The 27,083-nt window shown below is 40.0% G+C and overlaps 2 protein-coding genes across 3 annotated transcripts; both read left to right on the top strand.

The window, feature by feature from the left end:
* The first annotated feature begins 2,864 nt into the window (after positions 1–2,864).
* LOC116254183 (sorting nexin 2B-like) lies at positions 2,865–19,755 on the top strand. Of its 2 annotated transcripts, none has more exons than XM_031629372.2 (6): positions 2,865–4,408; positions 7,395–7,604; positions 7,728–7,988; positions 11,956–12,042; positions 19,225–19,281; positions 19,415–19,755. In XM_031629372.2, exons 1-6 carry the CDS (start codon positions 3,371–3,373, stop codon positions 19,424–19,426), a joined length of 1,665 nt encoding a protein of 554 aa, XP_031485232.1. In that variant the 5' UTR covers positions 2,865–3,370; the 3' UTR covers positions 19,427–19,755. The 2 variants fall into 2 exon arrangements, with proteins under 2 accessions (XP_031485232.1, XP_031485231.1); XM_031629371.2 differs by lacking the exons at positions 19,225–19,281; positions 19,415–19,755 and adding an exon at positions 18,551–18,994 and having other exon boundaries at positions 2,865–3,039; positions 3,265–4,408.
* Positions 19,756–23,335: 3,580 nt separating this feature from the next.
* LOC116255195 (uncharacterized) lies at positions 23,336–25,163 on the top strand. Its single transcript, XM_031630981.1, has 3 exons — positions 23,336–23,684; positions 23,789–24,057; positions 24,429–25,163. Exons 1-3 carry the CDS (start codon positions 23,336–23,338, stop codon positions 25,161–25,163), a joined length of 1,353 nt encoding a protein of 450 aa, XP_031486841.1.
* The last annotated feature ends 1,920 nt before the right edge of the window (positions 25,164–27,083 follow it).

The following is a 27,083-nucleotide window of genomic DNA, read 5'->3' as shown; positions in this document are numbered from 1 at the left end:
AACATCTGAGTGAAGGTGGAATGCCTAGACCTGTACCATTTGAGAGCCAAAGGTTTAGACTCAAAAGGGATATAACTAGAACGTTCGGGACCTTCCCCGAAGAGAATGTGATCATAAGGTAAGATGGCACCACGTTGGAAAGAATAGTGATGACTCTGAAGGGTAGAGATTAAATTAGTGAAAAAGATTGACTAAGTTGACAAAGACAATATGAAGTAGAGGTATATAATGAGGTCGTAAATCATCACATAAGGTTTTATGCACATCTACATTATCTATACTTCTATCATGTGAAATAATTTTAAAGAAAAATGGGTATAAGGACCTAATTGAGATAATTTTGCGTCATGATAATCCAATGTCAAGCTATGCTTATATACTTTAACCAAATGACTTAGTACTAACATAGATTCTTCTTTAGGCAACTAAGGGTATGGTTTATCAACTTCTTCTTCGACACTCGTTGATATACCATAAACTACCACTCATAGTACTAACGAGAGAGTTTTTCTCCCTAAGGTGCAGTCTAGTTGTAAGACTTAATCTTGTGCTACTGCATAAGACCAAATCCGGCAACATGATGACAAGGACAAATAGGTATGAGAAGTTTTGAAATATGAAAAAACATGTAAAATCAGTTATCTCTAATGAAATGTTTCCTAAGATGGTGATTAAAATAAGTAGAAGAGCAAATATTGTTTTCAATTAAACCTTAAATTGAGGAGGTTTGTATTTGATCATAGATGTAGGTGAACATGATTGATCCTCCTCAAGTAGTCTTATATGTAAGAAAACAAACACAATCACCAAACAATGTAATGAAATGTCGATGAGGTCAAAGCCAAAGAATGAGACATGCTTTATCATCGGTAATATATGAGATGTTTAAGTTAGTGGAAATGCATCAATGATAATTATAGCCAAACGGTGACGATTCCCATCACAAACGCTATTTGTTCCCATCCCCAAAAATATTTTGATTTTTGGAGTGCTCAAGAAAAATGAGGTTTTATTTTGAAATGAGAAAGAAAGGGACTCGTCCGTCGGTACGAGGATCGACCATTCCCACCTTTACCGGAGGTAACCAATCCAAGGGCTATGCTTATCCTTGATGCATTTCATCTTTGCTTAAACAACTTTTTCATTATAAAGGTGGTGTGGTATTATAGAAAATGTTGAAGAATTGATGTTTCAAATTTTTGAGAAAGTTTTGAAGAATCATTTGAGAGTGTAAAACATTTTGGTTTAGAAAATTCTAAGTGGAAAAATCTTTACAAACTTTATTTGGAAACCTTCAAAGATCACTCTTAATAATCACTTTGGTGTTCTCTTAAAATTTTAAGTAAGTTCGAGGTTTTGCTTTAGTTCGGTTACTACTTATTTAGAACTCCATCTCATCATGTTTAAATTCTTTTAGAGAGGTACTTGTGATCATTCATGGTGTTAAGTGAATGTGGATGTATGAATGCATTGATCCTACATGATTCATTCATACCACAACGTTCTTTTAAAAACATTCATACTAGTGCATACATATAAGTTTGCTCATTCTTATAATTGCCATAAGTGTTTTTATGGAAAGAGAAAAGTTTTTGAAAATGGAATAAGGTTGTAGACCATCAAGCATGGTTCCAATATTGGGTCGTTACTTGATTTTTGGTCTTGGTGAAGTCGACGAATAGAGAGTTAAAACACATTTTTGAAGAAAAATATCTAAAAGATAGAAAAAAATGAAATATTTTATAGAGAGAAAGGGGGAGAGAAAGAGATTTAAAAGATCAACAAATAGAAGATTAAAAAAAAAAGATGAAGATACGTTTTAGATATATATATATATATATATATATATATATATATATATATATATATATATATATATATATATATATATATATATGTATGTATGTATATATATATACACACATATGTATATGAAAACTTATTAAAAGAAAGTATTGACTCAATGGAGAGAGAAAAGAAGATCTTAAAGAAAGAGAGAGAGAGAGAGAGATTTTAGATGAAATGATATATATATATATATATATATATATATATATATATATATATATGGAAAATGACATTAAGGTGGAAGTGTTGTTTCAATAAGAAATTTGAATCACGTGATGTTATGTTTATATAAAGTGCATCAGCTCTGCTTTTGCATCGTTTTATGTGATCAACCATTTCTATAAATTTGTTTTTTACTTTCTCACAGTTCATCTCAATACTCACTTATTAAGATAGGGGGAACACAATATAATTGTATTGACTATGGATGTGGGAGTAAAATGAACATGCGATTGCTGTAAAACATATTCACGCTAAAAAATTTAACCTCAAATGAAATGACTAATGTAGAGATCTCAGTTCTCTTCCTCACATGTTGGAGTAGGAGGCTGAGCTTCGTGGTGGTGGTGGGCGCAGACATCAAACATTCCTTTTGTTTCTTAGGCATAAACTTCTTGCTTTTGCATAAAGAAACTTGGTCCTGCCCATCTTCAAAAATCCCTACACTAACCTGAAGTTTGCAAAAAGTGCCGGGACAACCAAGTCTAATACGTGGAGGCCAGTCATCTTAGCAACCTCCTTTTGTTTTATTCCTAGAAACAACACTAAACGTGTTCCCCAAGGTCCGCCCCAGCCCAAGATACAGTGATTTGATATCTAATTCAACACTATGGTAGCACCATGCGTTTGTAACAAAAAAAACTCCTTGGGTAACACACAAATTTTTTAACTGACAAGTTTTTAATGCATTGAGACCGATGGCTGGGAGCCTTTGATTTCCTATAGTATTGATTTTTTCTTTTTAGATAAAGACCAAGGCATATAAAACTTGACATACAACATCCTGTCCATCTGTGTCAGATCTGTTTCAGTGACACAGAGCTGCGTGGATGGAGGTCCCATTGAGAAAGGGGTGACTTTTCCAACCCCTGTTCTGAGCAAGAACACGAGTTTTCTGTGCCCGATTTGCCTAACTCAACGAACGGTCGAAGCGCACTCCCACGAGAATAAAATGATTCACAAGAAAGTCAGGTATCTTCTGCATCCGCTTTGTCCCCTGAAGGGCAGATGTGGGTCTGAGCTTAAGCTCGTTGCATGCTGTCTCCTCCATCTCTCCCTCTTCTCGCTTACACTCTCCCATTCACGGTGATACCTTCCTTGTCTTTGCGTTTATCACCATCTTGAATCCAGCACAGAAGTCCTTTCGGGCTCCTTGCCTTCTCTCTTATGGTTTCCACGGTTTCTGTTGATGGGCAGATTTGGTTCTCGTCTCCTATGACCTAATCGACCGATACCTACCGTCGAGTCCTGCGAAACTGGTGAAAGGGATAGCTTTTTTCTGGTTTCTTGTGAACGGTGAACCATGATGCGTTCTGACAACCATGAGGGTGAAGAGGCCCACCCATTGAATTGCAAGGAAGATATGGAAAGCCTCGCTCTGGATGCCCCCTTGCAACCACTTTCCTTGCATTCCTGTAGCGATGACTATAGAAGCGCTATCTCATCGGTAGGTGATGGTCGCCACCCACTATCGCCTCCTGGTGACCCTATTCTCTCCCCTTTCAAGGATTCCTCGCCGAAGGGTTCGGACGCTAACTCGTTTCTGGAGCCCCCATCTTATGCAGACGTCGTCTTCCGCCCGTTTGAAAACGAACACGATGATGCCAACAATGGGTACAATGGCGGGCTAGAGAGCTGTGCTTCGCCTTCGTCTGATTCCGGTTCTTTGGGTGCCTTGTACCTGCGAATTGCCGTCACAGATCCTCAAAAAGAGCAGGAGATGACGAATTCGCTAGTTCCTGGAGGGAACACGTACATAACTTATCTTATCAGTACCAGAACTAACATCCCGGAGTTTGGTGGTTACGATTTCTCCGTGAGACGTCGGTTCAGGGATGTGGTCACTCTTGCGGATCGTCTCGCGGAGTCTTACCGTGGATTCTTCATCCCCCCACGGCCGGATAAGAATGTGGTCGAGAGCCAAGTTATGCAGAAGCAAGAATTCGTGGAGCAGCGGAGAGTGGCATTGGAGAAGTATCTCTGTAGGTTGGCAGCGCACCCGGTGATCAACAAGAGTGAAGAATTGAGATTGTTTCTTCAGGTTCAAGGGAGACTGCCATTGGCATCCACTACAGACGTGGCGTCGAGAATGCTCGATGGGGCAGTAAATCTTCCGAGACAATTGTTTGGTGAATCAGTAAGCACAGTCTCCGCTGAAGATGTAGCCCAGCCAGCGAAAGGAGGAAGAGATCTGCTTAGGATATTTAAGGAGTTGAAGCAGTCTGTGGCTAATGACTGGGGCAGTTCGAAGCCCCCCATAGTCGAGGAGGACAAAGAGTTCTTGGAGAAGAAAGAAAAAATGCTGGATCTTGAGCAGCAGCTCAGTGACACATCGCAACAGGTGATGCGAGTTTTCTTGACCTGTTTCCTATTCATCCTTTGCGTGATGAAATTTTAAATTCCCTACCAGTTTTATTGGGTAAGTTCATTGTTTCTTCCCTCTTGATTAATGCTTCAGTCATAGTCTTACTCCTTTCTGTGGTGCGTTTTATATCTACTTAATCTTGAGATCTGCAAAAGTGCATGTACTTAAGGTTTTACTATGTATACTATAGTCAGCTGAGGTCGACTAGTTTGTCGTTAACAAGTTTTCATGACAAAGTTAATGGCTGCACTCGTTTGGTAGGGGAAAACTTGTGACCTCACCAAGTTGATGTGTTGCCACAAGTTTGACACCGTTGGACATCTATTTATTGCAGCTTGGATGAAACTAAGGTTGCTTCCTGTGGACAAGTGAGATCACCAGGTTTCCTCTTTCATTATATACAGTTAGTTAGTTGCTTGCCTTTTATTAACGTCTGAAATTTTATGTGGTACTGAAGATGTGGTTCACCTTCTATGAAAATGCTTGATCCATCAAAATATAGGACGAGGAATAATATGACTGAATAGTTCAACGAGTGAACTTTATTCTCTTATTGACTTCCCAATAGATGGATGCCCATTTATGTGGCAAAGGAGGAAGTGACCTAATTAACTGCATGTTTCAAACAGGCCTATCAGATTGTTAGATGATGTGTTACAGGATAGTCACAGAAAACGCATTTTTTTCGAAAAAAACGCGATAAATTAAATGGCCATTTAAAACTAAAAACAAACGTGTTTTTTTTGAAAAAAAACGTTTAAAACGAAAAAAACGTGTTTTTAACGCGTTCTTTTAGTTTTTTTTTCACTTTTTTTCACCTTTTTCACTTTTTTCAGTTTTTTAATGCCAAACATTTTTTTTTTCATTTTCTATTTTTTGTTTGTTGCAAATCTACTTATCTTTTGATGTTTGTGTTATTATTTTCTCATTTATTTTGTTTTTCCTTCCTTCTTAGTTTTTTAAAAGTTTTAAAAATTTACCATATTTTCCCCCTTTTTTTCAAGTTTGCCATATTATACCAAAAAAAAACCTCGCCATTTAAAACTCCGAGACGTTATTTGTGACTATGGTAACAACACAAGATACACAATCGATGTCCTTTGTATATCATGCAAACTACATCGATGTTTTTGCATGTATGTCTAGATGACTTGATGTAATCATACTAGACGTGATCCCCTTAATTTTCATGCATCACGAAAGACCTGAAACCTTTGACTAGGGTCATACATGTATGTGTGTGTGCACATGAGAATGACCCATAAACCTTGTAGCTATGTTTTAAGCTTCTCTGCACAAGATACACATTGAGGAGAAACCTTTTTGCCAAGGAAGATCAAAAAATGTTTAACATATTCAGGGGAAACATTCTTCCCTAAGGAAGGTCTCAACAATATTTAACATTGTTATAATGCATGCCCTAACATATATATAAAACCGAAGTTACAAGATCACATTTTTGTATCATGCCATTATTGAAGGGTGTACCAAAAATTGCAGTGTGAAGAAAAAGAATGACATGCATTTGTTAATTGTAATTCTGTGCAAGATTTAACAGCAACACATTTAAATTCATAACTGAATAACTAACTTGTTACGTCTCAGTAGAAATCCAAATTAACATTTATACAGAACACTAGAATCCAAGAAATATTTTACTGAATTCAATGTTGGCGTTGACCATCATCATGTTGATAAAAGCTGACATCGAATGTTTTTCTGAGAATGTATATGGGCAACTCTACAATTTTTGTTGCCCCTTCATGCTATGAACATGGTCTTATTATTTGTATGCAATAATTATCTCATGACTATAGTTCCACCTATTAACTCATCTGCTTTTTTTGTAATATATGTCTATGTCTTCATGTGACTTGTTCTAGACTTGCGTATAAAGTGTCTGATAGCTCTTATACCAACAATGACATGCAGAAACACCACTAATAATAATATACATATTTTTCTACATTCAAAGTGTCTAAAAATGTGGACATGCTTGTCTAGTTGTTGCCGACATATAGGCATATTTGAAACCATTTTTTACTCCCTCCCTCAGGCCAGCATGTTCCCCAAAGTAAAGAGTCTCTCAGACCACAAAGGTGAGAGTCTGAGTAACACGTATTCGCTTCCACTGGGAGATGAGAGTGGGAGTAACATGTATTCCCTTCAACCTGTTTAATCCAGTTGCTGCAAAAGGAGATAAAGGGAAAGGACCACCTAAAATTACGATTCTCATTTTTTTTGAAAATTCCAAAACTAGATTTCTTATTTTTTAAAATAAAATATGAGTTATGTCCATGCGTCTCTTTTTCAAAACTTGTTGTACACTTTGAACCTGTGTTTAACTGACACCTTTATCAGTATCCATTCAGCACAGATGGCCTACAGCCCTCATGAGTGTGCCTGTATGTGAGAACTACCATTTAATCATTGTACTAGTTCTTTAAAGTTTAATTTTCTCTGTGGCACACATACACATGGAAAAGATACCTTTTTTTTATCTCTAACATCTCAAGAATGTTTAACATAGTTGTAATGCATGTCATGACATACAGATTGCCAAGTTGCAGAAGTACTTTCGTGTATCATGTTTTTACTAGTTGTAGAACAGCATATGAAGATTTGCGTTGTAATTTATACAAAAAAGGTGGTACACATTTATGAAATATAAATATGGTAAGATTTAAATTTTCAATGATGTACAGTTATAATTAATTACCAGCTTATGTAAGAAGAAACATAAGGAGCCAAATGCACATTTATGGCATGAGATATGCTTCAATTGGTTTGACAACTCTGGTAACAAAGACTTTATTTGGGCCGTCGCTTATCTTTTAGTTTCAACTTTTATCTACTGTGCTCATTCTGAAGCCTGCTTAGGTCATATAAGAACTTAATTTTTTTGGGTGCAAGAAAATGTGGAGTTCGATACCTCTGGGCCTTATCTTTTTCTGTGAAACAGGCTGAAACTCTTGTAAAAGCTCAACAAGATATTGGGGAAACAATGGGAAAACTGGGGTTGGCATTTATCCAACTGACAAAACTTGAAACCGATATGGCTGTTTACGATTCACAAACAGTACGAGCAGCTGGCTTCAGACAAGTAGCAACAGCTGCTGTTAAAGCCAGTAGATTCTATCGTGAACTAAATGCGCAGTCAGTCAAACATTTGGTATGCAAGTTGTTTTTACTATTAATAATCAGTTAGAGATTTGATCTTGGCTAATTTTACCTAAAGTAGTACTTTTTCTTTTCTAAATTATTTGCTTACTCTTTAATAATATTCACAATGCAGGACAAACTTCATGAGTATCTTGGACTAATGCAAGCTGTTCATAGTGCATTCTCAGATCGATCAAGTGCCTTACTGACTGTGCAGACACTTCTATCAGAATTATCTTCAATGAATTTAAGAGCTGAAAAACTTGAAGCTGCTTCCTCCAGAATATTTGGTGCAGACAAAACTAGGAACCGTAGATTGGAAGAGTTGAGAGAAACAATAAGAGTTACTGAAGAATCAAAAAGTGGTGCCACAAAAGAATATGAACGGATTAAGGTAATATTTTTATATTCATGGTTGCACCTTGAGTTTTTATTTGTACTTTTATCTGGGTTTTAGTTCTTTTTTTTTTTTTTTTAGGTATTTGATATGCAAACTGAGAGTCTGAGACATTATCTAGTGTAATGATGCTACTCGTTTTATCTATTTAATGTCAAGAACCACAGTTTGTGTATTTTCCTTTGAGCAGCCTTGTCAGTTATCATGTGCTCAATGGCCTGTTATGAGTTAAGACTATTTTGCCCGAAGGTACTCACCCAAATCTAGTTGCGGGTACTTAATTCACCTGTTGTCTAGACTATATTGTGATTTATTGATCTTCAGACGCATCATACGTTGGCCTGCAAGTACTACATAGTCTTTCTTATGTTGTGAGCCTTCTTGGACCTTGTGGAGTTAATTGCAAGATGCATGGTATGTAGTGATGTAAATGGTTTGGACTCGGGTCTGCATTGAACATTGACCAAATTCAAATTACTCAGCTCTTCTTGAATCAGATTCAGTCTCCAAGTCAGACTTTTACTTGAATTGAATTTCTGGAAACGAAATCGAGATCCAAAAAATATAAGTTCCAAATTTTGCATATAATTGGGTCCAGTCCTTATCAGTCGTTTGTTTGAGATTCAGATTCTGTTACTAAAACAATATACTGAACCAAGTCCAATTAAGATTCAGATCAATTTTCTTGCCGCATCCGACTAAATGCATCTCATTTTGGGTTGGTAGTTGAACCTTTCGGTACCCATTGTCATCTGTACATGCATTGTAGGGCATGGAGTGATGGGTGTGGTATGAAACAGCCATGTCTTTGAACTCGTGGAGTTTTTTCTAGGAGAATGTAGCTATCATACTATAAAGAAGCTGAAAAATTTTCTGGTTCTTTCTTGCTTTTCTTTTCCCTCCTTCAGTGACAATGTGGTGGTAATAGTTGCACTCAGTGTTGTACGTATCGTACGATACGTATTATCGCGTTTCAAAAATGTGATACGATACACCACCTGTATCGTAAACAGGTGGTGTATTGTGCCTGTATCGCACGTATCGTACGATATAGGCATTGTATCGTACGATACAGTTACGATACATTACAATACAGTTACGATACATTGATTTTTTTGAATTTTTTTATTTGTACTGAATATATATATTTTTTAAAAAATACGATACAGTTACGATACGTTACGAGATTTTATCATTTTATGACACAGCGTATCTTAAAGCCAGACCGATACGGCCTACAATACACTTTTTACAACATTGGTTGCACTACATAGGCTGTCAGGGTCTTATTCCAATGAACAGTAAGTTTGGCACCAGATAATGGATTCTGTGGCTATCCTTGGAGCATTGGCACTGATATGTGATAGCATTGAAATTTGATATCAGTGTTTGCTAATGAACTTATGAATTATTCCTTTCTAAATGTTCTAATATGCGAAGGACCAGGCTTGTAATGATTAAGAACTGCAGGTAGTTTTCCTGCATTCCTTGATGTGTTTATGAGTAGTTTGGCTTGGAATGGTTCACAAAATATGTTTTCAATTCATTGACCCTTGTTTCTTGTGCTGGTATTATGCTTTTGAACAGTATCTATGCATGGAATGTACAGATCCCAGGTGTACGTGTGATTGATAACTGAACTCCTAGCTTCTTCTTGGCTTTTGGTTAAAGTCACTAGCACATTGTCACAAATATCTTTGGGCTTTTATCCACGTGGTCTTTCTTGGGTATTAATTGGAAGGTTTTTTTCCTATCTGAAAATTGTTTGGCATTGCTAAAATTTAGTATATAAAATTTAATTAACCAATGAAGTGTGAATTTTCTACGTTTTTGTTATAAAAATGTTGATAAAAAATTCAAAAAAATTATTAAAATGTTAAAAAAAACAACACAAATTTAGTAAAATATATTAAAAATGTTTTTCGGCTAAAAACTGGCAAAAGTATTCTGATGAAAATGAAATCACAATATTTTCATGACATTTTCAGAATGTCATGACTTTTTTAAACTTTTCTTTTTTCCCTTATTTTTCTGTTTTGAACACAATATTTTGAAAAAATGCATATATTATGCAATGAGAGCTCTAGACAATCACGTGTGAGTGTTTCCCTGCCATTGTTGGGATGTGGAAAGAAGAATCACAATATTTTTCTTGAGATGATAATTGAAATTTTTTATATAGATTGGGTTTTGTAAGCCGGAAAATGCTAAAATGTCAATTTTTAAACCTTTATAGGAGCTCGTACACATTCAGAAACCATGATTTTTTTGCAGTTTTTCCTTTTCTGTTGGGCATATTGTTGTTTTTCCTTGTTTATGGTAGTTGACTTTTGCCTTACAGCTTTTCATTTTCTCTTGGTGATATTGTCTTTTCTTCTTGTTCATTTATTATATCTATTAGTCTTTTCTCTCCTTTTGTGTTTAACTAAGTCACATGGGTACTGTAGTAAGGTCCCATACTAGTCTCGCCGTATCGACACAGCAAAGCGGAAACTTGGATACACTTGGGTACTTTTTTTGATCGAATCTGATCCAAACTACTTACTTTTACCTGATTTAATTTGTTTCTGACTCAGTTTTCATTCTGTTATCAAGAGGTATTATTCATTAACCTATACTGTTTTTATTTCTATCACTTGTTGATTGAAACATTGCTTTTATTTTGAATTTTTTTTGGTATTGTGCATATATATTTCTAAAGTTGTCATGCCCATATCCAAACTTGTACCCTTACCCATGTGACTCAGGTGTCTAAAGAGCATAACATCGACTTGTTGTCAAACCATTGTTTTCAGAAAAATGAGATTTTAGAGTCTCAATCATTGGCTTCATGAAATTTTTAGTAGGAAATCTAAATTAGTAGCAGATAACTTTTGATTTTGTGGAAACAAATGCAAGTACATGTTCTTTTGTCACATCTGGCACCATTTTCGAATGTAGTTATCTACCATAGTGGGCTAGATCTACCAACTATAAATGATTTGGACTATCAAGCTAAAACTCTATATGGTGTTCACTTGCTTCATATTTCCATTTTCTGAAATCATTTTTTAATAAAGTTTGAATGACGTGTGATTCAGTGCATCATGACAGTTGTATTTCATGGTTTCTTTGTTATGCAATTGTTCGGTGTTCAATTTCAAATACTGAATTCCATGCCTGGTGGAGTGCATGCCAACAGTGTGAAGTGGTCCACAATTTTCTTTATCTATGAGAATTATAATGCATACACTGATATTTATCTGGAAAGCCCAACATTTTTCAATTTCTGAAATAGAAGGAACATTTTGTGAACTATTGGCAACCTAAATTTTGTAGTAACAGAATCAATTGAATGATGAGGAGCCATCCACAAAAGTAGATAGAGGTGGTACGAAAGGATTAATATCAATGACATGAAATCTAAATTATGACATCTCAGAACTGTTCTCTTTCAGTACCAAGAGGAGAACCTCTTAAAGTCCTGATTGTCTGTTTCTGAAACATAAAGATAGACCATACTTTACGTAAGACACTGTATCTCAATGACATATCATAATTCTTGGTACTGCATACATTTACCTGATTTGTTTCTTTTGTTGAAACATGTTAATGGTGTTGAGATTGAAGATTCTAAAGTCTGCTCCATAAGACTATCTATGGGTGATTTGGAAACCTTTAGTTTCACTGTTCATCCTAAAGATTAGATGGCATTTATTGTTAAGTTCTTTTTTCGGTTGAGCACAATTCTGTTTGCCTTTCATGAGTATTTGCCATGCTTTGTCTGCTGGTAGCAATTATGGTGCATGTTGTTTACCTTGACATGAGACCTTACAACCTCCATTGTATGGCTTATTTGCATGTGCTTCATCTAAAATGCTTTGATCATGATACTCAATTCATCTTGAACTTTTGTTGTTGCTTGTCTCCCTTTTGTTTATTGAAAGAATGAACTACAGTGACATGTATAAGCATGATCTTGTAGGAAAACAACAGAAATGAACTTGAAAGGCTTGATAGAGAAAGAACTAATGACTTTTTTGGCATGTTGAGGGGCTTTGCAATCAATCAGGTACCATCTGTTGTCTCAAAGTAGTGGTGATGCCTTTATTATCATGTAATATCCCATGCATTGAGCTCATAATAGAAGATACAAAGGATTTTCCGTATCTGTTAACATCAATTATTTCAAGGCAGTGTTATTCTTGGCAGTTTTTGAAGAATTCTCCTTACTTGCTGACATATGAGTTTCAAATTTCAGCAACTGCCAAAAGTTTCTGGTTGTCCTTAATTTTATGATTGGGATGGCACTTGTGATCCTTTGTGTCATAAGAGAACCTAATAACATGTCATTGCACCTATGAACAGTTGGCCGTCTGGTGTATGATTGTTGGTCTGTCATTTCTAAGCATTTTCAACCTGCCATTGCTCTTTTTAGTATTTTTTTGGGTGCGGCACTCTAGTCATGGTCTAATAGTTTGTAAATATGCGAGTTCAGATAGACGATGTGTACAATTACATTAAATAGATTTCCACTTATGCTGTTTTATGTTGTCCTGTAGTTTTTGACCCAATGGGTTCCAGGTCCACCAGGTTATTTCCTCCCTGGTAAACCTAGCTCTGCTTATACTCTTAGTAACATATTTGGAGCTTTTTTTTCTTGAGTGTGTCTACCTGTTCTAGCCTATGCTATGCCAGCCAAATGTGGGCCCAGAAACAAATGTTTGACTTGTATCTGGTTAGCAGCCTGATTACAGTCCTATGCTTCAAGATGGGCAACCGGCCAGGCTGGTCCTACTTCATCCAGCTTGTTGTGTTAATACACAAATCATTTTGTTAAGCAACTTTTACGGTAACTTCTTCGTCATGTATGTCCTCGCATCCTCGTAGGCAGGCTTTGGAAGCATTGTAGACACCTGGCAGTGTAATTTTCTCATTTAGGTTCTGTGGTTGCATGCAAACAGAACTGTTGGCAGCTGCTTTTATGAACTATTGTCTTATCTCCATTTGTGTAAAGCCATCAATAGAGGACTGTTGTAAGTGGGCTGGTTAGGCTAAGGATTCCAAGACCCAGGGGAACCATCAAACATGGTCCATGATTGGCTACAATTAGGGCATTCACTTATCCTCAAATGTTTTTTGGGAGGATATGTCTACCTTGAAGGAGAGGCTTTCCCTAACCCTAAGTCTGTTCTTTTTCATTTTTGTTTATCTTTCTCCACAATGTTCTTTGTTTTCTTGTCATGGGTGTGTATGGGAGCTTTTTTTGTGGATAGGCAAGAGCTTCATGCCTTTATCATTTTTTCATTGAAGTCCTTGCACGAAATCATTGCATTTCATGGAACAGGCCAGGACAGTATTGACGAAATTAATGGCCTGTTGCAACTAATCAAGGAGAAACAACGAGCACTAAAAGCTGCGCTTGAGAAAATGGAAAGCTGCAGTGGTCAATTGGTGCAGCTTATCAGTGGACACAGGAAAACCACGGGCATATTGCACATCAGACAATAAAAATTGCAGGGCTTTGCAAGCCGTTCGTTCAAACATCCAGTGACGGCCAAACCATGGCTTCACACTGATGAATAATGGTCAAAATACACTGCCAATAAAGTTGGGGGATGGGGCTGTTGGCTTCATAACAGAGGTACTGATGCTTTTTGGAACATTTTCTAGAGCAAGAGGTGTAGGCTTTGTCGCAGTGTGGAGCCTAATCCATGCTTAATAGGCTTGGCCTAATCCCCATGTTTTTTTTTTGTGGTAGTCGAAAAACCCTGTGCGGTGTGGATGTAGAAGAACTCTATTTCCAAACCACGTAAAATCTGTGTGTGTTCTTCTTTTCGATGTCGTGAGGACAGAAAGAGGGTCTCGTTCCTAACAGGTTTTAAATGCATTGAGTTCCATATTGAACTTTTGATGATAGAAAAAAAAGTCTGATATGGGTACTAGGCAATCTTTTGGAAGAGTGAGTCACAGGGTGTGAGGAGAGCCATCAAAAGCCCTAAGCGGATACCTTTTGGGTTTGCATGAAGGAGGAATTGAAATACATAGGCAAGTTGCCAAACCACACAATTTATATTATAACATGTTGAACTGGCAAGACTGGCTGAGGAGAACAAAAGAGTGGTCATCTGAAAACACCTCGAGTTCTCTAGTGGCATCATGGTGCATAATCAAAGAGTATCCGGCTAAGGGAAAGAATTAGACATGGAAGACTCTCCTCCAGCGGAGGTTGAAGAAAATCTTTTTGAAGCAAGTAGAGAGGTGTGGAAAGGTTTTTTGTTATCCCTTTGAAAATATGTGGGTGTCGTGCTGCAGTTGCTGATAAGCTGCATATGTAGTCGAAGAAGTGAAAAGAAGTTCTCTGCTGATGAAGAGAAGCTGATTAAAGAACAAGAGGAAGAAGCCCTTGAAATCTCCTTGCATGCACTGGAAGGTATTGACATGACTGTCTTAGTGGAGTTGTCAGTCTAATAAATCAGTGAGTGGCCTTGATTGGCACTGGGTCAAGAAACAATTTTGTCAACATTAGGGCAGTGAAGAGAGTTGCATGCAGAAATAGAGATGCACCTAATTTGTGGAGACTGTGGGAGACAGGAGTGCTGACAGGATTGCTTTTTAAGCGTGACAGGAAGTGCTCAACCATCCAAATAAAAATACAGGGATTCCAATTTATTATCAACTTATATGTGTTGCCAACTAGAGGAGCTGAGGTGGTTCTGGGAATCCAATGGCTATGATCCCAAGGAGAGGTGTTATGGGAACTTTGTTTAGAAGATCAAAAGCCAGTAGAATGTCTATGCTCTTGCAGTCAAAAGCATGGCTCCCTATGCTTTTGCAGTCAACAACCCAAGCATCCAAATGGATTCAGTGTAGTAGGAGATAGAGAGATTTCTAAGTGCTAATGAAGATGCTATAAAATCTAGCTGAAAAATAGTCCCTTTTCATTCTTTAAAGAAAAGTACCCCGGCGATTTTGTGTCAGTTGCAGGGCTCTAAACGCCATTATCAGGAAAAAAATATTCCATCCAGTTCGTTGAGGAACTGCTTGAACAAAATTAGAGTGGCGCACATGGATGTGATGAAAGCTCTGCTCAGACTTCAGAATTCATGTCGGCTATGACTTCCAGTACTTTATTCAGGCTTACTGATGCCCCTGATCTACAAATAGTTGATGGACAAGGTGTTCAAGCCTTGTGTGACAAGTTACCTTGGTTTCTTCAATGGCATAGTGTTCTACAATTGCATGTTCTGTGTCATGCATGTTAGCTTGGCTCTCCAATTGTTATTGGAACATCTGTTACTTGGCTACATACCAAGTTATTTGTTGGCCAAGAGCAGGTGTCGTACTTGATGCATCTCGTCTTAACCCAGGGAGATAAAATGGAACCCTAACAAGGTCCGACTGGTGGAAGTCTAGCCTATGCCTAGGTCAGCTTGTGACTTAAGGGGATTCCTTGGATTTTTATTATCATCGTCACACATATCATTGATATTGTTTCTAAATATCACCAAAAACCGGTGAACCAAGAAAATGGAAACTCATCACCCTATTTTGAAAAGATCACCACAATGTACATTGGAAGGTTTACATCCTGTACTTTTTAAAAACATTTTGGAGACAATTGCAAATCCTAGATGTGCTGTTGTTCTGATACCAATGTTTTAACTATAAGAACAAACCAGGCCTACAAGCGAAGAGAAATGAGGAACATGCAGGAGGCATTGGAGTACGCATGATTCCCAGGGTAGGTAGTGGCCTCTTCTTTTCCTATTATGTGGTAGCAGCAGAATACAATTGAAGGACAATAATACCCCCACAATAAATTTAGTAATACAAATACAAACCTGACATGAACACAAACAAGGAATATCTTGGTCTGGATATAGAAGCCTAGACACATGAAGTCTCTATATGACTTGACTGTTCTCAGCATATAAGAAGAGTGCTTATAGCCACGGTCCTGGTGTACACAAATGGTGGTAATGGCAGTGGCACCGTCATCTAAGCAAGGTTTTTGATCCCTGTAGTTCACTCCCATGTAGTTTGAAGTACCACCCAAGCTAAAATGCAGTAACCTGACCTAACAAAACTTGAACATGCAGCTGTTTGGATGTCATTTCAAGGTGTGATATCTTGAGTGGGCTATGAATGGGAATGTTGATGCCTTGTCCAGAAGAGAGGAGGAATATTGGCGCTGCTGAATGCTACTTTCTCCCATTTCTTTAGCTCTGGGATCAGACTACAAAAGGAGCATCGAACACATCATTGTTAACAGCAACAGCAAGAAATATTGTGACTTACCCTCAACACAAGGTGCTAGAACAATTTTTCTACTTTAATAACAGGGTCTGCCTGTTTTGCAAATCCGTAGCTCACCATGACAGTGCTTACTAGACATATAGGCAACCAGGTTTGAATTAATGGCCTAAGGTGCACTAAGAGCTCAGGAAGCCTGTGAGTTGATGGAAGCAGTACTAGTGCAACTTGAACCCATAAGGGCCCCAAGGCTCTTGCATTTGTGACCCATATCCAACCAGATTCTAGAAGATATAACAATAGAGTTCATAGAAAGATATGGTAGGGGCACAAGGAAAGTTTGTGATTTTTCTTGTACTTGATCGGACCAAATACAGACATTTTCTGGCAATGTTGCTGACACGTTAGATACATTTCATCAACATGTAGGCAAGGTGCAGGGCATGCCACACTATATTGTGATTTGTGAGTGAGCAAAACCATTTTCTTGAGTGCATTTTGGGATGAATATTTTGTGTTGCAGGGACATCAATTGTGTACATGACATACCATCCTCAGGCTGACAGGCAACCAGGGGTTTCAAATAAATGCAGTATAAACCCACTTGTAGTGTTTTTGCTGGGGACCAACTACAAAACTGGACCCAACAAGCAAATTCTTCATATAATAGGGGCACTAGTCAATAATTGAAATGCTTCCCCTGCTATTGATATAGGATAGAGAGTGCTGACGTTGAGAGGTTAAATGAACTTGAGACCCATAGTGAAGTCCTAAGGAATTTGAAAGCACAACTTATTGATGTCCTAGAACTAGTGCAGGGCCAGCATAGCCACAATAAAAAGGAAAGTGAATATTAAATTGAAGCATGGCTTCTCTTTTCAGGACTTTATGCTTGACAGGTGCCTAGGAATAACTTCAGAACCAATAAGCTATCCTCACACTAGCTGGGGTTTTACCAGGTCACTGGTAGGGTGGGCTGGGTTGTGTAGCAACTATAGTTCCCAGTAGGAAAGCCATTACGCCCCACGTTCCATATATTGTACGTAAGGTCTTTAAAAGGAGAGCCAGAGGGGGATAGGTGAAAATTGAGGAGATAAGAGCCTCTGCTATTGAAAGTGTTGGATCAGGGTTAGTCTGAACTCTGAAGAAATGGGTGTCTAGCTGCATAGTAGCTTGTGGAAAGGGAAACACCAAAGTGAAGGTACACATGAAGTCGTTGATGATATAATCAGGCACTTTTCCTCCACACCTTAAGGACAAGGTGTTAATTCATGCGCAGGCAACTGTTAGCAGCTGCATTTTAGATTTTTTTTTTTATGTTATACTGTATATTCATTTAGAGTAGACCTTTATAACTGGATGTTTGGGCTAAAAGTTCCAACACTACCCTGACTGCTGGGTTTATCTCTCTTGTGATTGAACATTCACTCTTGACATTCAATAAAGAGTGAAATAGACATAGTTAGGTTGTCATGTTTCCTGGAAGTCTCAATTGAGTTTCCATGTCTGTGTGTGACTCAATGACAATCTCACATCCTTTTTCTCATAAAACAGCCATATAATGCCAAACTTCGCTTCATCATACCAGGTATTCTCCTCCAACCTATGTGAGCCTGAGAGATATTACAAGCTTAAAGTAATGTCTCAGCTGTCTAAAACTAGCTATAAGGACATAGATTTTTATGCATGTGCACATATGCACCTTCTGCCAGTTTGTGTCTCTCCCCTACAAAAATCTGTACTGTATGTTTCTGCTGTCAAGACTAGCTTAAGGATATAGGGTCTTTATTCATGTGCAAATGTGAACGTTCTGCCAGCTTCTGCCTCTCCTCTTCCACTAAGTCTATCAAGTGCCGTTATTTTTTTTCAGAGCTCCTTTCACCTGCAAAAACTTTTCTAAGAAAACTAGAGTAGCATATGAAGAATGATAAAATGAGAAGATAAATTTAAGGTTGGGCAACCCCCTTTGAAGTGGAGGCATACTAAAAACGAATTGAGATTAACAACCATGCGTTACTTAGGCTTCAGCAGTGGAGAAATATATCCGAGTCCAAAATAGAGATCCAGGAATAGCTATAATGACCCGACCAGGGGCTTTTTCCAAGGCTTGATTCTAACTCAACGTGACCATCTTATTGGCTTAGAATATAGTAATTTTTCTTAATGAAGTTACTCATTGTAGAAGTTGAATTTTGACCATATCTATTCTTGTGGGTGACTGAATTAGACAAAAAAATGTTTGATGCCTATGGTTTCTTCTCTTTTCTTCCCAAGTTTAGCACTGAAGAGGGTAAGTAACTTTTTTTTTTGTAATTGCTTAACAGGCTGGGTATGCAGAGAAGGTAGCTAGTGTATGGGCACAAGTTGCAGAAGAAACAAGGGAATATGAAAAAGATAGCAGTTGAGCTTTGTTCTCCAAATGAATATTTGGGTCTTACGCATTGTACATTAGTACGGATAGCAAGTGACCTTAATAATGTCACCATGTAAATTTGCTTAGGATCAAACAAGATGTGTGCACAATAACGTGGTTTTCCAAATTTTGGCAAAATTTGTTCTCTTTCCTGAGTATTTGGATGCTGATGCTTATGGAACTATGTTTTGTATTGAGCCCCAATATCCATGAAGGTAAGGCCATAAGGGCACACTATGCCGCTTACATGGAGAAAAGGTTAAGGGCACGTCTTCTTGTGTCTGGTACTATGCTAATGCTATCTGAAGTTTCAACTTTGAGGAAATGATTACTGTTCAAACTGATCTTATTGATTCATGGTTTTCCAACTTTTCCTTGATGATACCACTGTTCTGGTTAAGGAGAGCTCTGGAGCTAACTGTTCTGAAACTAGAAACTTCAAATTTCAAGACGTGCATCTTTGTGAACATTTTTTGGGGCCCTTTTCTGTGTCTTTTTCTCAACAGGAAAACAGTAATATGTCATTGACGTTCTCTTTTCTAGACTTCATTGCTGACTTAGATTTGGATGTTCCTTGTTGCCCAGTTTTCAATATCGTGGGCAAATCCTTTGCTGTCCTCTTCCAGAGACTTACTGATGCAGGTTTTCTTCTATCTGAACCTGGAAAATAGCCTGGTTTCTCTATATATGCTAAATGAGCACATTATTTTAGTTGTTGTCAATGCTACATTGCCTCATATTTCTTGTATTCCGACTCTTATCCGAGTTGTTTCAGGTTCTAATGTAATTCAGAGTAAACAGACTTTTTCAACCCTATAATGGTTCTGAATGAAGATGTATTTGGCTGCGTCTCTTCCACTTTCCTGATGGATCACTGGGGCCTTCCAGTTGCACTCAAAAGTTCTGATACAAGCTTATGGTTGGCCTGGGAGCAAAATATTGCCGATAGAATTCAAAATTTTTTGCAAATCCCTCCGGAAGTGCTGGTGTATATGTTCTCATTGGGCATGTTCTTTCGACATTCCTTTCTCATGATGTGTGATTGTAGTCCTTGAACGAGTGGAAATAGTGAAATCCTGTAAGATTTTCTTCGGGGTTAGCAGCATCTGGTAAGACTCCGGTTCATTGGGATTTACAGAGAGGTTATCGGCCTTGCTTGATGAGGCCTTGCTTTAGAAATGGCATTGGCTGATTTACGATCTCTAGCGTGAAAATGAATTATTTTCATACGATCTCTCTTCCCATGACGGTGAGGCTCTTTGAGCAGTAGAGTTAGTGCCTCACAGACTTGTAGAGAGATTTCAATGATGCCTTTAACCGATCATCCAGACAAGCCCTTTCTCCATAGGGATAGCTAATCTGCCACTGCTACCTCTAACATGGGCCCCAAAGCATAATTGTCCCCTGCCAAGAGCCTCTTTTTTCCCTAGGTCCTTATGAATGGCCACTTGAAGATGCTCGATCATCGCAACATGGAATTCAGTTCGCCTAAGCGCTATTTTTTTCAGACAGAAGGGTCCAGGTCTAACCTTTTCTGGTTCTGCACTTTCTTGGAATATCTTTTCAAATTAGTTAATGTCCATTTCTAGCGCCAACGACGTTTTACTGTTAGCCATCTGCTATTTCACAAGCTCTACTTAAACAAGCATCCTAGATTCTGTACTTTCTTTGAATATCTTTTCAAATTAGTTTAGTGTAATGTCCTTTTTTAGCGCCAATTATGTTTCACTGTTAGCCATCTGCTATTTCACAAGCTCGACTTAAACAAGCATCCTAGATGGCTCTCCATTTAGAAGATTTAGCAACTGTTTGCTTGGTGAGGGTTGGCAAAAGCAGAACAATTGGCGCTCCAGGGGTCACTACCCTACACTAAATTGCATCCTTCACTTGGTTTATCAATCTTTAGGCTTGAGCGTCGTAAAAGTTCCTGCTGGACGATGGATCATATGTCTTATATAATTCCTTGCTGTAATCTTAAGGTGATTCCTTGTTACTTTTTAATTTTTTGAAAAAATTACAAATGGGCACTCATGTTTTGCATCTATAACAAATCAATCCTCAAGTTTTAAAGGCTAACAATGAGACCCTTACCAATACTCACAAATGGCCAGAGGCAGACAGAGAGTGGTTTTTTTATTTCAATAGCGACAATACCCAGCTAGATGGCAAGAAGAGAGTGACAGTTCCCTTTGCCGTTGGGCCTCTATCTCTCTGGTGTGCTTTGGTTATTCCTCTTCCTTAATTCCATTTTCTTTTACAATCAAGAGTTCTTTATAACAGAAAACCTTCTCTTGAGATGAGATGTAGGCGCGCTGACGGTTAATCCTCACTAGCATAAAACTTTGTAATTGAAAACCACTTCAACTTTTACCTAAGAATGGCAGTGCTCTAACTCACGTGGGGCCAATTCTTGCATCTGGTAAATTACATCTTCATAGACTCTAAAATGGAGTTTCTGTTCAAGAGTTACAAGGCTGTCACTGTACATGGCGTCTTGAGATCAATGAATATTGAGGCCCATCTCCATTCGCCACTCATACTGCCATTCCCATCTTCGTAGTCCACGTTTTGAAAGAACGAAGGAGATGAAAAGAAAAGTTTTAATTGCAGTCTGTGCCTATTCACAGTCATTTTGCCACACATAGTACATATTGAATGTGCAAATCAACAAAAAAGAAGTAAGAACTTTATGATACTCGTAGCAGTTGGTTATGAGGCATTATAGATTGGCATCTCCCTTAACAACGTTAAACCAGAAGTTATTAGAGGATGGAAAAAGAATTCACTAATAAATTCATAGTTGGTGTTTATTTGCTGCCATTAAATGCATAAACAACAAATACAATTTAAAAAATTTGTTTTGAATTGTATGTGCAAAAGAATCTAAAGATCTTGGCCCATAGTAAACTTTAATTCTTGTTTTATATCAGCACGATTTGTTTTTCATGAGCATCACTTGTACTTGTAATTCAAATATGCGAATAAGAAGACATTATGCATCCCTGGATATAATGTTTAGTAAAATTTTTTTGGCAAAAAACCAATATACAGTTCAGAAATTACGAAGACATCTATTCATAAGGAAATATGGATGAAAAGAAAGCAAAGGGAAGTACGGTTGGGGGGGGGGGGGGGGGGTTGGGGGTTGAGAGAGAGAGAGAGAGATGTGGTTGAAATCGTGAACAGGGGAATGAGGAAAACAAACTTTCTTTTCAGTTGTGTTTAGGTAAGGGTCTTTTAGTGGTTTTAGGCAATACAGAAGGGCCCTTTGGTACTTTTTGTAGTTGAGTAACTTTTACCATCAACTACTATCACCAAAAGTGATGATTTGGAACTAATGAGCAAAAGATGAGAGTGACTTTGTTAGGGCTTAAAAAATTAAAACTTGAGGATGGATTTCAAACCAAAATTTGCCTATCTTTCCCCCTAGGCCAGTCGAAGAAGACCATCAAGAGTATAGGCAAGAGGTAGTTAGGCCCCCACCCGCGCAACAAAGAGGACGCCTAAACTCCCAAACAGGAATGGATGAGTTTGAAGAAGCCTATGAGGACTTCTACGATGAAGATGGATACCCTATTCGTACAGGGCAATTTGCACGGAGAGGGAGGAATCGAAGGGGACGCCAAGAGAGGCCACGAGAAGAGGCACCCTTGCCTCATCCACGGATGGAGTGTCCAACATTTAATGGGACTAAGGTTAGAGATTGGGTGTGCAAAATAGAGAAATACTTCCAATGCCAAAGGATTGCCCATGAACATAAGATCGATCGAGCCATGATGTACTTCGAAGACAATGCTCTTCATTGGTACCAATATACTATGAGGAAGACACCGAATCAAGATTGGGACCAATTCCGGGCAGGTTCAATAGAAAGGTTCGAGAGGGCCAGCCAAAGGGATTTCAATGTTCAGCTAAATAGCCTAAGGCAAACGGGACCCGTGATCGAGTATCAAAACCAGTTTGAAAGGTTATCATGTTTAGTTGAGGATTGGAACGAAGATGCCCTCGTGGGGGCATTTATTGCGGGCCTACAACCAGAAATTCGTTTGGCAGTCCAAACACAAGAATCACGTGATCTTCGAGTATGCATGAAAGTGGCTAGAGATAAGGAAGAGAAGATGGAATTGAAGCGTGCCATAAGGAAAGAGATGAAGGGGTATGACTCACATCGAGCCAAACCCCCCATTAACACAAAAGGGAACTTCAAGAAGAAGGACACACCCCCACCCAAATTTCATCCACGAAAGATCACTTACATAACCAAGGAGGAAAGAGATCGGCGATTTCAACAAGGGTTATGTTACAATTGCGATGAGAAATACCAAAAGGGACATGTGTGCAAGGTAGTGAGGTTGTATGTTGTATTGGAAGAGGGAGAAGAGCCACCGGTCATGGAAGCCTCTAGTGAGGGTGAGGAAGTACCAGCCGAAGTCTTAGTGGAGGCAGCCATAGGAAAGGAAAAATCTTGCTACTCCTTGACCGACCCTACAAAAACCAAAGCCATGAGGGTCCGAGGGTACGTTAACAAGATAAAGGTGGTAGTCCTTCTTGATTCGGGAGCCACACACAACTTCATGAGCCTAGAAGCCGCTCAAGAGTTGGGATGCAACGTGGAACCACAATCTCCCTTCGCGGTTATGGTGGGAGACGGCTCAAACTCTCTTGCACGGGGCAATGCAAGGACTTAGAAATCGTGATGCATAAAGTGTCATTCAAGGTGGACGTGTTTGTCTTACCTCTCGGTGGAATTGATATTGTCTTAGGCGTTCAATGGTTGGAAACGTTGGGCATAATTCATTGGAATTTTGCCAACCTTTGGATGAGCTTTCCTAAGGAGGGTGGTGACGAGAGGATCACATTGACAACCATGGGTTCTAGTGTTAAACCACGGGCAGCCCTCAAGGCGTTAGTAGCTCAACAGCCCGCTTATTGGTTGGTGGCTATGGCCACGGATGTGCCAGCCAAGAAAGAACCGAAAGAGGTAGTCCCACCTGAAATTCAACATGTGTTGGATGACTTCACCGACCCATTTGAAGAGCCAACCGGTTTGCCCCCCCCAAGCGATCCTATGATCACCAAATCAACTTATCACATGGAACGGAGCCCATAAATGTTAGGCCCTATCGGTATGGGTTTACTCAAAAGTCAGAAATCGAATGTTTGGTGAAGGAAATGATAGAAGGAGGGATCATGAGGCCGAGTGCCAGCCCTTTCTCCTCCACGGTCCTCCTTGTGAAGAAGAAGGATGGATCGTGGCGTTTTTGCATTGACTATAGGGCACTCAATGATGCTACCATTAAGGATCGTCATCCAATCCCGGTGATAGATGAATTATTGGATGAACTTGCCGGGTCCTCCATCTTCTCAAAGCTAGACCTACGTGTTGGGTATCACCAAATAAGAATGGAGGAAAGGGATGTATACAAAACGATATTTCGTACACACGGCGGTCACTATGAATTTCTTGTGATGCCGTTTGGACTCACCAACGCACCTGCTACATTCCAATGATGTATGAATGATTTGTTTAGGCGCCATCTTCGTGATTTCGTCTTGGTATTTTTTGACGACATCCTTGTGTACAGTAAGAATATAGAGTAGCACGCCAAGCACCTCAGACAAGTCCTACAAATCTTGAGGGATAACACTCTCTATGCCAAGCGGTCGAAGTGCAACTTTGGGCAAGACTCTATCGGCTACCTTGGACATATTGTGTCCAAAGATGAGGTAAGGGCAGACCCCGAAAAGCTTCATGCTATGACCAAATGGCCAATCCCTAAAGATCCTAGAGGGCTGAGAGGATTTTTGGGCTCACGGGGTATTACCGGAGGTTTATACAAGGGTATGGGACGATAGCTTCACCCTTGACAAAAATGTTGAAGAAGGGTTTGTTTGCTTGGACCGACCAGTCCCGGAAGGCCTTCGATCAGTTGAAGGCAGCTATGCTAGCAGCCCCGGTGCTAACGCTTCCCGATTTCACGAAGGAATTCTTGGTGGAGACCGACGCAAGTGACACGGGTGTGGGAGCCGTCCCTAGTCAGTCTGGCCACCCGATAGCCTTTATCTCCAAGGCTCTTATGCAAAGAGCAAAGCCACTTTCCACATACGAAAAGGAGCTTCTAGCCATCGTGATGGCCGTGAAAAAGTGGCATCCCTACTTGATTGGTCGGAGGTTTAAGGTGAGGACCGACCACAATAGCCTATGTTACATGATGAAACAAAGGGTTTCCACTCCAACGCAACAACGGTGGTTAGCCAAGCTCCTTGGCTATGATTTTGAGATTGAATACAAACGTGGGGATGATAACACGGCTGCGAACTCCCTCTCACGCCTTAGTGAGCAGCTTATGACATTATCGGTTTTGGAAACCGACCTTTGGGACAAGATTCAGACAGCCCAATGGAAAGATGAGAGCCTTTGGCTGTTGACGGTATCTCTCCAACAACACCCGGGCTCCATACCTTTATACAGCCTAAAAGGAGGCCTATTGTGTCGCAAGGGCAAGGTCGTAATACCGAAATGATCCACTTTGATACATGAGTTATTTGAACACTTCCACTCTACACCCTCCGCCGGGCATGAAAGGGCGGCCAAGACCGCTAGTCGCATCAAGGGGCAGTTTTGGTGGGAAGGATTCAAATCAGATGTCAGGCAGATGGTAAGGCAGTGTCACATATGCCAAAGAGAGAAGTATGAGACCATTAAGCCTCCTGGCCTGCTACACCCTTTGCTTATTCCAACTAGGCCTTGGGTAGACGTCTCCATGGATTTTATAGACGCTCTACCCAAATCTGAAAACAAAGAAGCTATCCTTGTGGTGGTGGACCGATTAACTAAATATAGCCACTTTGCCCCACTTCTAAAGCATTATAACGGGCCTATGGTGGCTGAGGTATACCACAACTATGTAGGGAAGCTCCATGGTATGCCTCAGACGATTGTGTGTGACAGAGACTCCATCTTCATGAGCTTATTTTGGAAGGAGTACTTGAAGATGGCTGAGACGACACTCCTAGCTAGTACTGCACATCACCCTCAGACGGACGGTCAGAGCGAGATCGTCAACCGTATGCTAGAGACTTACCTTCGATGCTATGCTGGGGATAGGCCGAATACATGGGTTCGATACCTTTCTTGGGCTGAGTGGTCCTACAACACCAGCCATCACTCATCCATTGACATGACTCCCTATGAGGCCGTTTATGTGTACCCTCCTCCCACCATTGTTCGATATGAGGCAGGCACATCCATCGAAGACGAGGTTGATTGTAGTCTCCGTACTCGCGATGAAATTCTGGATTCCCTAAAAAAGAATATTGTTAAGGCACAACATCGCATGCGGCAAAACTATAACAAGGGCAGAAAAGACAGAGAGTTCTCAGTTGGGGATCATGTGTGGCTCAAGAGGCTTCCACTGAAGCAACGGTCTCTCTTGGGCCAACTATACTCGAAGCTCCTGCCTAGGTATTACGGGCCTTTTCCAGTCCTATAGAGGGTAGGCACGGCTTACAGACTGGCTCTACCTCAGACGGCCATGGTTCATCCCGTGTTCCATGTCTCCCGGCTGAAGCCTCACCACGAGCAGCCAACAGAGAGGGCCGAGCCCTTACCACCACAACTACCAACGCCACATCGCATCTTGCGCCACAGACATGTGCAGAGGGATGGACAGCAGAGGCATGAGGTGCTAGTCGAGTGGGAGGGGCCGGACAGTGGGACGTCGTGGGAGCTATGAGATCAGGTTCACCATCGCTTCCCTACTAGAGCTTGGGGACAAGCTCAATCCAAGGAGGGTGGATCTGTTACAGGACTACCTACGAGCTGGCCGAGAGCGGCCGACAGCACTACCGAGACCAGACCAGCTGGCGGGAGCAGCCAGCCACCGGGCAGGGCAAGCGCCGACCGTGCTCGCCGAAGGTGGCCGAGAGCGGCTAAAGACGGCGCTGAGCAGCGCATCGCCGAGGGACTGTCAAGAGACGAGGGCGCTAAGCACCCACGCTGTGCGGGGAAAGAACCTGCCGCCGACAACCCTGCTTCTTTTTACTGTGAGGCTAACATATTTTGCAGGACAAAGGACTTCGGTGCAAGGGAGGTTATCCGAAGAGGAGCCACGGCCACCGTTGCCGACGACGACGGCAAGGGCAAGGACGCGCCAGCCATAGTCGAGGGGAGTGCTAGCAAGGGCACCATGCAGCCAAGTGAGGTTAATGGGTTAGAGGCCCCACACACCACCAGTGCATCTACTTCTGGTGACGCTAACCCATCGCCCAGAGGACTTCATGCCATAGAGCTTGGCCAAGGTGAGGTTATCCTGCCCACCCAGGCCAAGACAGACGTACTCGAGCAGAGTAGACTGGACCAAGCAGGCGAAACTCAGTTTGTTGGACACGTTGGGCACACCACAGGGACAGCGTGTTCTGGACAGGAACTGTCAGAGTTCAGA

This window comes from Nymphaea colorata, chromosome 5, assembly GCF_008831285.2.
Source record: "Nymphaea colorata isolate Beijing-Zhang1983 chromosome 5, ASM883128v2, whole genome shotgun sequence".
In the NCBI taxonomy this organism is placed as follows: Eukaryota; Viridiplantae; Streptophyta; class Magnoliopsida; order Nymphaeales; family Nymphaeaceae; genus Nymphaea; species Nymphaea colorata.
This window is presented reverse-complemented; position numbering and strand designations above follow the sequence as displayed.